The sequence below is a fragment of the Myotis lucifugus genome, unplaced genomic scaffold (genome assembly GCF_000147115.1).
Source record: "Myotis lucifugus unplaced genomic scaffold, Myoluc2.0 scaffold_0, whole genome shotgun sequence".
NCBI lineage: Eukaryota > Metazoa > Chordata > Mammalia > Chiroptera > Vespertilionidae > Myotis > Myotis lucifugus.
The window spans coordinates 7,070,193-7,086,381 of NW_005871048.1; the positions used below are offsets into that span (position 1 = coordinate 7,070,193).

At 37.5% G+C, this 16,189-nt stretch overlaps 1 protein-coding gene across 2 annotated transcripts in view; it reads right to left on the reverse strand.

Annotated features, from left to right (window-relative positions):
* Window positions 1-8,650: 8,650 nt before the first annotated feature.
* Window positions 8,651-16,189, reverse strand: part of SRFBP1 (serum response factor binding protein 1) — a 46,188-nt gene continuing 38,649 nt past the window's right edge. Inside the window, exons 5-7 of one of the 2 annotated variants that reach the window (XM_023744311.1) lie at window positions 14,943-15,654; window positions 13,284-13,321; window positions 8,651-9,799 (exon numbers count right to left, since the gene is read on the reverse strand). In XM_023744311.1, the coding sequence (XP_023600079.1) occupies window positions 9,615-9,799; window positions 13,284-13,321; window positions 14,943-15,654 (935 nt within the window). In that variant the 3' untranslated portion in view covers window positions 8,651-9,614. Of the gene's footprint in view, window positions 9,805-13,283; window positions 13,322-14,942; window positions 15,655-16,189 lie in introns of both variants that reach the window. The other variant, XM_023744357.1, reaches the window with a different exon arrangement.

Sequence of the window (16,189 nt, forward strand, 5' to 3'; positions counted from 1 at the left end):
CCTGCATCCCCCTCACTCCTTTCCCCCCCAAGAATAGTCAGTCCACTCCCTTTCTATGCCCCTGATTCTATTATAATTGCCAGTTCATTCTGTTCATCAGATTATTCACCTGATTTTTAGATTCACTTGTTGATAGATGTGTATTTGTTTTTCATAATTTGTATCTTTACCTTTTTCTTCTTCTTCCTCTTCTTAAAGGATACCTTTCAGGATTTCATATAATACTGGTTTGGTGGTGATGAACTCTTTTAACTTTTTCTTATCTGTGAAGCTCGTTATCTGACCTTCAATTCTGAATGATAACTTTTCTGGATAAAGTATTCTTGGTTGTAGGTTCTTGGCATTCATCACTTTGAATATTTCTTGCCACTCCCTTCTGGCCTGCAAAGTTTCTGTTGAGAAATCAGCTGACAGTCGTATGGGTACTCCCTTGTAGGTAACTGACTTTCTTTCTCTTGCTGCTTTTAAGATTCTCTCTTTGTCTTTTGCTCTTGGCATTTTAATTATGATGTGTCTTGGTGTGGTCCTCTTTGGATTCCTTTTGTTTGGGGTTCTTTGCGCTTCCTGGACTTGTAAGTTTATTTCTTTCACCAGGTAGGGGAAGTTTTCTGTCATTATTTCTTCAAATAGGTTTTCAATATCTTGCTGTCTCTCATCTTCTGGCACCCCTATAATTCGGATGTTGGTACGCTTGAAGCTGTCCCAGAGGCTCCTTACACTATCTTCGTATTTTTGGATTCTTTTTTCATTTTGCTTTTCCGGTTGGGTGTTTTTTGCTTCTTCGTATTTCAAATCATTGACTTGATTCTTGCAATCCTCTAGTCTGCTGTTGGGAGTCTGTATAATATCCTTCATTTAAGTCAGTGTATGCTTAATTTCCAGTTGGTCCTTTATCATAACATCGAGGGTCTGACTAGATTTCTTAAGGATCTCACTACATTTATCAGTGATCTCACCCGTCTTTTCGAGGGTCTTACTAAATTTATCGGCGGCTTCTAGACAGTTCTTGAAAAACCTTAAAAGTGTGGTTTTGAACTCTATATCCAGTCATTTGCTTTCCTCCATTTCTGTCATTTGTGTCCTATTTCTTTGTCTCCGCATTTTTTGTGCTTCCCTGTGTTGATTCAGTGGCTTTCTGTGCTAGGTGTCTTATAGGGCCCAGTGGCTCAGCCTCCCCAATTACCTGAGGTGGACTCTCCTGGTGCACCCCCTTGTGGGCTGTGTGCACAGTCCTGTTGTAGTTAAGCCTTGATTGTTGTAGGTATCTCTGGGAGGAATTGACCAATTGGCTGTGAGAATCAGCTGTGTCTGCAGTGGGAGAACTTCTGTGCTGGAGACACCCCTCCGAGGCAAGACTTGTTTCAGTGGGGCTTTGGTGTTCACTGAGTCACTCTGACCACCAGGTATACTGGCTACTGGATCTTTCAGGAGGTGCTAATCTAGCCTTTGCCTGAGGCTATTCAGCCGAGCTCAGCTGTGAAGGAATGCAAGTTGCCCTGGGGCCTTGGGCCAGCTGCAAGTTTGTTAGGTAATTTTCAGCTTGCAAAAGCCTCCGTGCACAGCTTGGGCGGGGCAGGGTCCCAGGGGATCAATAGGGCAGAGCAAACAGCTATGGCTGATCGTCAGTCCTTCCCTAAGAGGCCCCGAGTCTCAGTGTCCGGGTAATCGCTGCCAGCACCTCTGAGAGGAAGCCGTCCTCGAGATGTGAACGATGCCAGACAGTCTAGCCCAGCCGTGGGCAAACTACAGCCCGCGGGCCGGATCCGGCCCTTTTGAAATGAATAAAACTAAAAAAAAAAATACCGTACCCTTTTATGTAATGATGTTTACTTTGAATTTATATTAGTTCACACAAACACTCCATCCATGCTTTTGTTCCGGCCCTCCGGTCCAGTTTAAGAACCCATTGTGGCCCTCAAGTCAAAAAGTTTGCCCACCCCTGGTCTAGCCTCTCCCCGTATCAGTCAGGGTCCCCAGAGACTCGCCCAGAATTGGAGTTCAGAGCAGTAGGGAGTTTGAGACTCCCTCTTGATTGAAAAAGCAAACCGTGTCCTCAGCCGCCAGCCCATTCCACGTCCACGTCCGTACCTGTGCACTTCACTTCTGCACTGCAGCTCCTCTGAGTCTCGGTATGCTTTTCTCTTTCCTTCTCGTTGTAGTATTTCCACTCAGCCAGCCTTCCTGTGGTTCTGGATGATGCCCGTTCTCTCTTTTAGTTGTATTCTTAAAGTGGTTGTGCGAGGCAGCAATCCCGGTGTTTACCTATGCCGCCATCTTGGTTTCCTTTCCCATAATATTCACATTTTAAAGTGCACAATTCAGTGGGGTTTTGTATACTGAGAAAACTAAGCCAACACCACCATCCAATTCCTGCACACATTCATCAATCCAAAAAAAAATTAGTTCCAGAATCCCTTCTTCTCCATGGATACCAAAATTCACAGGTCCTCTATATAAAATGGCATACATAGATCAATGCAGTCGGCCCTCCAAAACCACAGACTCCCAACTACAAATAAAAAATACAGGTATTCATTAAAAAGATCTGCATATTAAGTGGATCCATGCAATTCAAACCCGTGCTGTTCAAGAAGCAACTATATTTACTTTTTATTCAATCATATGTTGGATACTTGTTTCCTCTTTTAGCTATTATGAATAATGTTACCATGAATATTCATATTCAAGTTTTTGTTTGAACATGTTTTCAAAGTTCATCCATTGCCAATGTATATATCAATACTTCTATCCTTTATATGGCTGAATAACTCCATTTATGTACAGTTGACCCTTGAACGATTCTCTTAAGGTATACAGCTATGAGTGGAAATGTGGCATCATATGAGACTCTCATTATGCCTATGTTGGCATACTCGGTGGTATCCCACAAGTGTTTGTGAATCTGTTCATTTTAGTTTTTTTTCTGTTCCTCAGACTGGATCATCTTAATTGACCTAAATGTAGGTTAACCTTATCGTTCTTTTGCCTGCACAAGTCTGCTGTTGAGCCCTTCTGTTAATTTTTGTTTCACTTACTGTATTTTTCAGCTGCTGCTTCTTTTTGTCTCATTATCATTTCTATCTCATCATTGATATTCTTTAGTTGGTGAGAAACTGTTCTCAGACTTTCTTTTAGCTCTTTAGACATCGTTTCCTTTGGTTCTCACAACATATTTAAAATAGCTTATTTAATGTCATTGTTGAATAAATACAAAGTATGGGTCTCCTCAAGAAGTTTCTATTGATTGCTTTTTTCCCTCTGTATATGAGCCAGACTTTGCTTCTGTTTATCTTGTTTTCTTGAAAACTGAACATTTTAAATATAATATTGCAACTCCAGAAATTGCAGTACCTTTCCCCACATTGTTGTTACTGCTTTTTGTTGTTTAGTGACTTTTAAAACTATTTTTGTGATGTCTGTATTCTTTGTCATGTATGCCACTGATGCCTCTACTTCATTAACTTAGTAGTATACTAATAACTGGACAGAAATTTCCTTAAGTTCTTGGAATCAATACTTCCCTGATTTTGTTGACAGGGCTGTGTGTGCTGGGACACACCTTCAACACTTGGCCAAAAAGTTGACAATTCCACCTGAGCCTTCATTTCCTGCTTGTGCAAGCTATCTACTGTGTCCTTTCGACATATAAGTCCTTTCTCTAGCAGTGAAAAATATGTATTGTGTAAGCCAACCAGAGATGAGAGTTTAGGGCAGGGGTGGGCAACCCCGGCACGTGTGCCATACATGGCACACCAGTAACTTTTGCTGGCACTCGAAACCCTCTCTTATAATCTTCCATTTACAATTTTTTTCTTAATATAGACTTTTTTCAGATAAATTCAGTGTAGGTGCATCTTAGATAAATAATTTTACATAACAAGTTATCTTAAAGACCATAGACATGGATTGACGAGAGAGGGGAAGAGCAATTTCTATGCCTCTGCCTTAACTCACCCTGCCTTCCTAGATCCGACCGGTGTTTTGGTTTCATCCACATACGCTTGTGAATCTTTGTTCTGTGATGAATTTTGTTAAGTCTCGTAATAGGAGTAGCCTGACGGGTGAAAGTAGTAGCTCGTGCATATCTCTGAAGGTCACGAAATATAAACCTGATGTAAAATCTCTGTCATCAGTGATGCAGCAGCAAAAGTCCCACTGATAATATCAAACAGAGTCATAAAGTTTTCTGTCGGACTATCAGTGTACATGTATACATTAAAAAATAAATGTATTTTTCATCATCATATACTGTGTTTTTGTTGCTCGAATGTATTTTATTATTTCTTCAAGGTTCTTCACATACGCACACCTTAAGAGATATCAAGTAGGCGTAACATGTTCTCAAAAAATTAGGGTTGGCACGCAGAAGAATTTTGAGTCAGAGATTTTGCTGGTTTTGGCACGCACTCACAAAAAGGTTGCCCACCCCTGGTTTAGGGCATATTCAGCTTTCTCCTGAACATGCACAGTGTTACGCATGTGACTTCCTTAATTCCAAGAAATATGTCAGAACTTATCAGATTTCCCAAGGATATTAAATTCTTCATATTTCTTTTTAAGCTTTTTGATGAAATTTTTGTTTGCCCCAAGAGTTATTCACTGCCTCAGGCAGCTATGATGTTGAACAATTGCCTCTCTTTGTTTTCTAAGTGATCTCAGGAAATGGCTTTATGCACTGGGCAAGTTCTTTGACACAAGACAAATTTGCAAGAGAAGCCTTCCAGTGAACTACCAAAGTAGTCAAATAATAACAATTCTGATAATATATCTATGAAGCTGACCCCCAGTGGCTGTCAGCTGCTGGTTTTCAAGACTACCAGGTATATGAGAAGTGGGGGACGAGAATAGGACAAGTTAAAATGTCACAAAGATCACTATTCTTATGAACATTAAGCCATTTTTCTTGAAAAATACTCCCTGGATTGCTGTAAGCCTTTGGTTAATTCCATAGCTCTGAAAAAGTTGATTCTGATGATATGGACAGTTTTCTCATTCCTTGTGACAGTGAGAAAAATTTCTGGATGCCCTTACTCCACCATTTTTGCTGACATCATCCCAGATAACTTCCAAACTTAGTTTTGAGATCATATGCCCTCAGGCTAAAGAAAAAAGCATTCTAAACATATACTGAAGTTTGGTTAATGGACTTCTGTTTTACAGAGGCATCATTAGCAATTCTGAAACTAACTTCTGTGTATTCTCCTGTTGAGAAAATAAGTAAATATATTGTGAAAGGCTCCCAGTGGTCAAATTAAGGACAATTTGAGTATCAAAATAAATAAGGGATTTCTATTTCTGACTGTTACATAATAACTGAAACCAGATTTGCCCTTCTACATTAAGCAACTAGAAAATTTAATAAAATTTATAAAACAAAGGTTTTGGGATAATGGACAAAAAAAGCTGTACAGGATAAAAAACCAAATAAGTTGAGTGCTTCAGCTCACTACCCGGTAGTTCAGAGTTTAGATAAGCTAATTTGTCTAGATTGTGGGAGGAAAAATACAGAAGAGGAAGATGCACAGAAAGGTTCCTAGATGTACAGAAGGGTTCCTTCAAGTTGATCATATAAGACTGATCTGTGCAATGCGTATGAAGAATCTACCAACGCCAGGGGGAAAAGTCACTAGAAAGTAGTGGAACAATACCAAGAACTTACAGTCCCAGGAATAGTTTGTGTTCTCACCAGACACAACAGAAAGATTTCCTTACAGACAAAGCATAAGATAGTGATTCAGTAATGGGGCCAAATGAGCCCTACACTAAGGTTTCCCAACCTTAGCATTGTTGACATTTTGACCTTGATAATTTTTTGTTGTATATACTATAGAATGTTTAGCAGCATTCCTGGCCTATTATCAGCAAAAACAATAACAATGTATTATAGGGTTACAAGTAGAAGCAAAATGTATGTAAATAACAAAGGCTGGGAGGAAGAAAATTAAAGTGTACTGCCCTGCCAGTGTGGCTCATTGGTTGAATGTCAACCTATAAACCAGGAGGTCATGGTTTGATTCCTGATCAGGGCACATGCCCGGGTTTTAGGCTCGATCCCCAGTAGGAGATGCAGGAGGCAGCCAATCAATGATTCTCTCCCATCATTGATGTTTCTATCTCTCCCTCTCCCTTCCTCTCTCTGAAATCAATTTTTTTAAAAAAGTGTACTGTAGATCAGACTGTGATAAAGATGTATATTGTAAACCTTATAAGCCAATATTAGACACAACAAAATAAAAAATAACCAATAAAAATAGAGCTATCCATGAGATCACAATGAAATAAATTTAAAAACTGAATAGTTCTTCCTTAATATAAAAAGCCAGCTAGTATTTGTAGAAACAAGAAACATTTTTTTTTTTTTACTCTAGCAGTATTTGTTTCAGTTAAGAATTACAGCTGAATGGTAGAACTAGTCAGTGAAAGTTTTAGAATAGTCTATAGTCTAAAAGTACCTCCCTAAAAATAATTATTCATTACAAAGAGGAAAATACTAACTTTCCAGTGGGGAAATCTCAGACACTACCTGAAACAAGAAAATTAACATCACCAGTACTAGGTCACATCAACAACATCACCTGCCTCTTAATATGCACTGGGATAAATACAACATCCCTCCTGTGATATTCCTGCCCAAAGTGCCTAACTTGAATTTAATTATGGGGACATCAGACAAACCCAAATAAAGGGACAATGCTCAGTACTTCTGAAAAATGTCAATGTCATAAAATACTAAAACAGACTCAAACTATTATCAACTAAAGAGATATGGCAACTGAAGGTAAGGTATAATGTTGGCTTTTCTGTTGTAAAAAGACATGGGGACAATTGGAAAAATCTGAGCATTTGATGATTGGATTGTGGTAATACAAGAGAATAGAGAATGACTTTGTTTATAAAGAGAGAATATAAAGGGTGGAGGGGAGAGAAGAAAACAAGAAAAATGAAATGGGAAAAGGACGAGAACAAGAAAGCAGTTGGAGAGGGAGAAAGAGTGGAGGATAGAAAGAGAGGGGGATAAATAGGAGGAGGAGGAGGAAAAGGAGAAAGGGAGGAGAAAGATGAAAAGTACATGTAAAGAAAATGCAGTAAAATGTTAATGCAATAAATGTTTACGGAATTTGGGTGCAGGATAGGGTGTGGTAAAAACTCGGCCTTGCTTCACCTTCTTGAAGGCAATCTATGTCATACCTGATTGGACTACCTTTGATTAGGGTAGGAGCTGGCTACACTAAAAAAAGACAAACCATGTGATTTACCATAGGGGCTTGGGTCATGAAGTATCAGTCAGTCCCTTTGGAACAATCATGTAAGCAATCAATCAATCATCCCTAAATATTGAAAGCACAGTAAAAATTCTGGATACAAAACCTTGAGAAAGCTCCTCAGATTGGCAATCTGCATTTGATGCCACAATGATAGTATGTCCTGAGGACAAGAGAAGCTATTGCCCTATGCTTCTCTCCCTATGGCTGTTTATAACTTGTGTGCTTTCCCTGTGATAAATAAACTTTGTGAATATAATAGGTTTCAGTGAGCTCTAGAAGTTTTTCTAGCGAATTATTGAATCTCAGTGTATCGGGACCCCTCCACCCATTCCCCTTCCCACATACCACCTCCGAACCTGCAACTGGTGTCAGAAGTAAGAGTGGTCTTGTGTGGGCTCTTCTAACTTTGTAGTTGGCCCCTAACTCCTTGCAATAGGGGTAAAGTCTTTTTCTTTTTAAAATATATTTTATTGATTTTTTACAGAGAAAAAGGGAGAGGGATAAAGAGTTAGAAACATTGATGAGAGAGAAACATCGATCAGCTGCCTCCTGCACACTCCCTACTGGGTATGTGCCCACAACCTAGGTACATGCCCTTGACCAGAATCGAACCTGGGACCCCGAGTCCCCAGGCCGATGCTCTATCCACTGAGCCAAACCGGTTAGGGCTTGGGGTAAAGTCTTAAGCAGACTTGGCAGTCTGGAAAATAGTGCTCTCAACTTCGTAGCTTGGCTAAATCTGGGTAGGCATAGAGACATTTTTCTTTCACTTTTTTACTGTAATAAATTTTCATAATTGAAATTAATTTCAATCTAACATAACTGAAATTATGTCAAAATAAAATCTGAAAGAAAAAAACAAATTTTTCATTCAACACAGAAATAATTTTCTTTCCACACAGTATCTTGAATTCCATTGCTCAAGTTATCTAAATTTTTAAGCTCATGGAAAATGCAGAAATGACTCTCCAAAGCTTGTGAATTCCTGCTAATCAGAAGGCTTTCCCTGCCATTAACTTTTGAAGAGATTTTATTATTTATGTATATATATGTGCGCACGTGCACACACACACATAAACATTTTTATTACTTTCAGAGAGGGAGAAGGGAGAGATAGAAACATCAATAATGAGAGAGTATCATTGATGGGCTGCTTCCTGCACACCCCCTACTTGATGTGCCTGCATTTTGCTGAAACGCAGGATGTGCCTTGTCCAGGAATTGAACCATGTCCTCCTGGTTCATAGGTTGATGCTCAACCACTGAGCAATGCCAGTCGGGCTTGAAAGGATTTTTAAAATCTTAATTTTTCTTTTAATAGAAATACTATGATGTACAGAGTAGCCCCCTCCTCAGTGAGTCATCTTATAACCTTTCTGTTCAGCTATTGTAGAAATGCTCTTTTAATCATAACTCCTTCAATCTATGATTCCTCAAAAATGTTTCTATAAGAGCAGATGGCCATGTAATTAGGTGTCATACATTTTGAATTTAACAGAAATATTTATATGCAGTGAAATAGAAAACTAATTTTTGGTTGTGTTGCTACATTTAAACAGTATGTTACTTAAATAATTGAAATATTCAGAAATCTAAAATTATCCTGGGAAACTAAAACAGTCAAAAAGTACAAGATCATTACTAATTAAAACTACAATATTAATATTTTTTGTATAACAATATTAATATTTTTGTATAATTTATTACCTGTGTACCCCAAATGAACATTACTCTCTTTTTTTTATTGATATTAGAGAGAGAGAAACATCAATTTATTGTTCCATCTATTCATGTATTCATTGGTTGATTCTTGTATGTGCCCTGACCAGGGACTGAAACCACAACCTTGGTTGTACTGGGAAGATGCTCTAACCAACTGAGCTACCCAGCCAGGGCCAAACATTACCATCTTAATCTTAGTTTTACTAACAAGAATAACTTTTAGCAGAGGTTATCTACTTTAAATAGCTATAATTTCCTCATAGTTTTCAATTATTATTTTAAATATATCTAAACTTTTATTCTCAAGGCAAAGAAACACAGACCTAATCCAGTGAAATATACTTCATGATAAGCACAACTGAGGAAATCTGAGTAATAATCTCAAAATTCTTTTATAAAGGGAACATTCTGGGCATATTTTTAAAAACCAACTTATGTAGATTTGTGCAAGATTTATGTAAACATAACTTGAACATACTTAAAAAAGGGAAATAAAGACAACAAACTGATTTCTATACCTCCTCCAAAAAGACTTATCCAAATACGAGTTTAAATAATGGGCTGGTAAAAAACAAAAAGAAGGAAAACAATTTTTTAGATGGAAAAGTTCACAAAAAGAGGTACTAATTAATCATCAAACGTAATTTTTTTCCCCTGAAACACAGCAATTTTAGATTGCTGCTCTTTTCGCCTCCTGCTTGCTTCCCATGAAGGATGAAGAGGCAGCTGTGTCTGCGGTTTTGTATTTTCTGGTCCTCTTGGTGCATTCTTAATAAACTGATTTTTGAGTTGAGGGTCATTTTGCTGAAAACCTGGGAGGAGGAAGCAAAAATAATGAAAACTAAGTATATACCCAAACAACATGCACAAAATATATATTTTATCTTTTAAAATCAGTACTGAAGAAGAAATTTAGTTTTACTGAAATGGAATACCTCATTTTAAACCTAAGTCCAATAGGGCACAGTTTGAAGTTGAAATATACATTAGCAGTAAATGTTGAGACACATGCTTCCTATCCTTGCAAGTGGATGTGTATTGCTTGCCTCTCAATATATGCCAGGGGTGGGCAAACTTTTTGACTCGAGGGCCACAATGGGTTCTTAAACTGGACCGGAGGGTCGGAACAAAAGCATGGATGGAGTGTTTGTGTGAACTAATATACATAAAAGGGTACGGTCGTTTTCTTTTTAGTTTTATTCATTTCAAACGGGCCGAATCCGGCCCCCGGGCCGTAGTTTGCCCACGGCTGATATATGCTGTGATATCTTAAGAAATATCATTTGCTTATGAAATCTGTGTGTGAAGCAGATGTAGCCAGAAAGCACACGTCTTTACTAAGATACTGCATCTGACAATGTTGATAGGAGAGATTTATTTTTAAAAGGCTATTTATTGATTTCACTCCCTTCTGTTACTGAACAAAGTTATTACTACAAGGTAAATTACTAAAACTACTCCAATACAAGACAAAGTTTTGTTTTAATCATGAAGCTACCAAAAGATATGAGATTGACAACTTATATTCTAGTCCTTACGGCATCTTATATTATGAGGTACTTCAATTACATTACCTTGAACAAACTACTGTTTGGGAGAGATATATTAGCTTCAAAAGACCTGAATCAATGCATGTTTAAAGAATCAGAAAGAAATAGGGGGGGACAAAAAAAAATTAAGAAAGAAACAGGGAGGCAAAAAGTTTAATACAGATGTATTAAGTTTAACATAGGATGCATAATTTCTCCACTTCAATTTAGACAGCACTATCAAAAGCCTTTTAAAGATCTCCTTAAAAAGCAAATGGGATAATCTACATATATAAAAGCCTAAGCCGCCATTCGACTGTTAACTATGATGCACACTGACCACCAGGGGAGAGACACTCTGACCGGTAGTTTAGCTTGCTGCTGGGGTCTGGCTGATCCGGACTGGGCGAGATGGGCTGGACACACCCTGGAGCCCTCCTTCAGTCCCTGCCCGGCCCGATCTTGCCCTCTCGCAATCCAAGACCCCTCGGGGAATGTCGGAGAGCCGGTTTCGGCCTGATCCCCACAGGCCAGGCCAAGGGACCCCACCAGTACACAAATCCATGCACCGGGTTTCTGGTGTTTTATAAACAATTGCATAGCGTTTCCAAAATATCATGTACACATTCATATTTTATACAAATCACCATGTGTTCCAGAAATTTATAATACTCAGAGTGGCTCTAGTGATGAAGAATGAAGAGTTTAAATGTTAAGTGAAACTGTTTCATGATAACTGAGATTTGAATGAGACAGTATTTCTAAACTAATATTTTGTATAATTATGCAAAGTAAATTTGCACATGTGAGTAAATTGGTAAGTATTATAAATTAAAAAGTTAAGCAAAAATAAACAAAAAAAAATCTCTTTCACATGGGTCTCCTCAGGGAAAAAATGGGTGTGGCTTTAGTTTAGTTATCCTATGTTTGTGAAAATAAGGTAAATAAGGCAGATGGCCTCGTGTCTGCCAAACTTGGTCTTCTTTTCCTTCTAGGTGCACAACCATAATGTATTTCCCGTCACACAACAGTTAACTGAGGCCATGTAACTTGAGTTACAGCCAATGGAAGCTTCTATTCTCTCTCCTTTATTTTTTGTAGTATATTGCCAAAGAGTCATCAGTATACTAATCTTTTATCGTTTCTAACCACTTACCCCCCAAACTCCAAAAACATGAAGCCTGCTTCCCAAGTTTTCACTGCCAACTGTTTTATCTATCTTTAGCACACCAATGCTCATTTTCAGTCTCAGATATCTATTTTCTTACCCTCTATCAATGAACTGCTAAGCTAGTGCCAAATTTTTATGTTTTATTAAAAAATATTTTTATTGATTTTTAGAGAGAGGAAGGGAGAGGAAGAGAGAGAAAAAGAAACATTAATGTGAGAGTGCAACATCAATCGGTTGCCTACTGCATACTCCCTACTGGGGACAGAGCCTGAAACCTGGGCATTTGCCTTGACTGGGAATCAAACCAGCGAACCCTTGGTACACTGGACAACATTCAACCAATTGAGCCAGTGGCCAGAGCCAGGGCCAGTTTTTTTTTTTTAATATACAGGTCACTAAACTCAGAGCAGTCACATCCATGAGTTCTGTGGAAAGCACCACAGCATCACTGAATAATCCTGGGCTGAGCTGGGTGAGCCTTTGGGTTGGCTTTGTTGGGAAGGAGGTCAGTGTGCTCTATGTGTGGGAGGAAAATAAAAGGGCATCTGGTGATCAAAAGGATGGTGATTATGTGATTATCTGTTCAAGAAATTCCACTTTATTTATTTTTTCCTAGCCACAGAGTCAATCTGCATTTCTTAGCTCCCATGTGGCTAGATATGGGGTCACGTAAATAAATTTTGGCTAATGAAATGGTAACAGAACTGATTTCTGCCACTTCAGGCCTGGCCCATGATAACCTTCTGTAAAATTTTCCATGTACTTTATTCCCTTCTGTTGGCCAAATGGAGAATATCTGGGAACTGCAAGAGGAAGAATCCAAATGAAACTTTATCCTTGAATGACTATGTGAAACATAGCCCCTCTGCTGATTCATGCTGGACTGTGATGTGAGTGAGAAACAAATTTTTATTGTTTTTAAATCAGTGAGAGTTTGGAATATGCACAGAAGTCAGCCGACCCAAATATATTAAACTTGATTTATTATAAATGAATTTAAAAACACTTCGAGCTGGCCAGAGCAGCTCAGCTGGTTGAGTGTCGTGCTGTACATTAAAAGTTTGCTGGTTTGATTCCTAGTCAGAGCCCATACCTGGGTTGTGGGTTAGGTCCCCAGTTGGGACATATACAAAAGGCAACAGATCAAAGTTTCTCTCTCTCTCGCCCTCCTTCCTTTCCTCTCTCTTAGCATGTCCTCAGGTGAGGATTAAAAAAGAAAAAACACACCAAAAACTTTGATTTTACTCTCAACCCAGAAAGTAACATACTTGATACTGAATGTTTCACAGCACAGTGTTGACTAAGATATAGCTCATATAATAATTTACTTAAAGAATGCATTAATTTAGTTCAAGATAAATTAAATGCACCCAATATTTCCTAATAAGTTTTGTCTATATCTTTCCCAATGGCAGGACATAGGGAAATAAAACAACTTAAATTAATTATAAGATGGTAACTATAAGATGCTCTAGTTCCATTTCTATGGGTACATAATCCATTGAGGCTATTGAGCAATGAGAATTTTTCATCCTTCCACTTTGACAAAGCATTGCTTTATTGCACAAGGAGGTTAACCAGCCATTAATAACATACCTGGGGTGTTGCTTTTTGGAGCCTGTTCTCTGTAATTTCTAAAAGAAGAAAAACATCATTAGGATTTTTAAAAGATAAGTAAATCTCCTGATTTAACAGTCAGAGAAAGATAAATACCATATGATTTCACTTACATGTGAATCTAAAGAACAAACACAGAGATATAGAGAACAGACTGATGACTGCCAGAGGGGATAGGTTTGGGGGACTGGATGAAAAAAATGAAGGGATTAAAAAGTACAGATTGGTGGTTATAAAGCAGTCACAGACATATAAAGTATAGCAGAGGGAATACTATGTATGGTGTCAAGTGGGTACTAGAAATATTGGGGGCAACACTCTGTAAAGCATATGATTGTCTAACCACTATGCTGTATACTTGAAATGAATAATGTTGAATATAAACTGTAATTGAAAAATAAAATTTAAAAAGAAAAAATCTTCTAACTTAATATCCTATGGTTACCTTGTGTCTATTTTTGAGGTCTATCTAGACAAAGAATTCAAAAAATCTTTTCACGGGGGAATGAGTCATTATAACAAAAATTAAGACTTACATTTAGTAGGAAAGAAAAGGGATAGTGATATGTTATTTTCAAGTGAGAAAAAAAATGTTGACTTTCGAGGCAGGTTTGGGAGATGTTAATTATTGTCAAGGCTCCAAAGATGGTTGTGTGTCTTTTCTATACTCTTTATATTTATTGATTGATTGATTTCAGAGAGGAAGAGAGAGAAACATCAATGATGAGAGAGAATCATTGATTGGCTGCCTCCTGCATACCCCCTGCTGGGGGTGGGGGGAATCGAACCCGCAACCTGGGCATGTGGCCTTTGGCCGGAATTGAACCTGGGACCCTTTAGTTCCCAGGCTGACACTCTATCCTCTGAGCCAAACCGGCTACAACTTCCATACTCTTAAACTTCTTTCAATATCAGTTTTCTATTGTATTAAAATGATCCCTGACCTCTAAATATATAGAAAAACAGTTCACTGAAGAAAATAGCTAATAATGAAGAAATTAGCTTACCATGTGTAAAGATACCCCCACCTGATTAAAATTACAAATGAAAATAAACTTATTGATTTAAAACAGAACAGCTGTGAAAAGTGGTATTTAATAGCAGAGACAGAGACAGCAGCATCACCAAACATAAAAAAGCATTCTGGAAAAACTCCAGTGTTAGTGCAAGCAGCTGTACTGAAATAGAAATACATAATAAAATGATGGATGGTTACAATAATGGCCATAGGTTAACAGAAACAAAACAACAAAAAAACCCACCACATTTTTATTCATTAAGTTTTGTTTAAAGAGTGAACTATGTGAGACATTTTCAAAAGTTATTTATCAAAAGCTAATTCAAAGTTTCAAAACTTTGGTAATTGAAGGGATAAACTTAAATTAGCTATAAAAATTATTTGGCTATAACATCTCATTTTCTTATGAAGCTGGATATAAATGTGTCATTGACATCTGTGTTTTTGTATATATCATCCTAATATAAAGTGGGAGAGATCCAAGTCACAGGATGTAGTTTGAATAAACCAGAATTATGGAGGGGAGGTAGTCTCTTCTTTCACTATTAGGATGTGTAAATATTTAATATTTTTAAAAATTAAAAACTAATAATTATTTCAGAATACAAAAATATAATTACCTTCTAGAGCTTTTAGATCCAGATAAAGAATGGAAAAACACTGATTCAAACTTCCTTGCTTCTGTACTTGGCTTGTTTCTGTCATTTCTTATACTCTCACGGGTTTCAAGTATATCTTCTTCAGGGAACACTTTTTTGGGAGATTTTTGTTCCAAAACGGAAGGAGGACAATTACTTTCCTTCTTTCGTGTCCGTCTGACTTTCCCAATGAAGAAGTCATCTCCACTATCACTATCCTCAGACATGGAAGACTGTTTGTAAAACCTTTCTTCTGTGCTATCATCAAAATACTCCTTCTCTTCTTCATGTGATTCTTCTCCATCACTGTTATCACCAAGTGAACTATCAAAGGCTTTCTTTTCTTGGTTTTGACTTACTGTTTTCATTTTGGGGTCAGCAGGAGTCTTCTGCGGTCGAGAGGGAACTACAGGATCCTTTTCAGAAGGCTGTGATGGAGAATTTGGAATATCCACTGTTTTGAGTCCATGTTCCATCTTGGCTACTTTTTCTTTTGAACTATTTATTGGTTTCTTTGCTAATATTTTGGCTTCCTTGTCTTTTTGCTCACTCATAATAGCACCTTCATGCTGTAACTTAATGGCATTATCATTTGAACATGAAGTGTCCTTGGAATGATTTTCTTCTGAAGCATTCGTTGATGACTTAACTTCAGCATCATTCTGTCTTGCATCTTTGAAGGCTTTGACGGCAGCTGCAAGAAAAATAGCACACAACTTGTTTCAACACTGAAACAAATAACACAAAATATCAATGTTTAGTATAATATTCCTTATATTATTTAGGAACACTTGGGCTAATTTATACATTATATTAAATACTATCACGCACCACATAATGACATTTCCATCAACAATGGACGCCATATATGACAGTGGTTACATGACATTATAATGGAGTCTAGGTGTGTAGGAGGCCATACCATCTAATTGTGTAAGTACCCTGAATGGTGTTTGCATAATTATGAAATCGCCTAATGATGCATTTCTCAGAATGTTATTCCTGTTGTTAAGTGATGCATGAGTATATATATATAACAAACAGTCTGAATTTACAAAGAAAGCTACTGATTTTTAGAAACCAAACTTCGAGTAAGAAAGCTCAGGAGTATCCATTTAAAACATAAAATGAGAAAAACCCATCATTTTATGCCTTGGAGTCTTGAAGAACAATAAAAACTTTACTGAATGCAAATAAATAAAATAAAATGATAACTTTAATTTCTATAG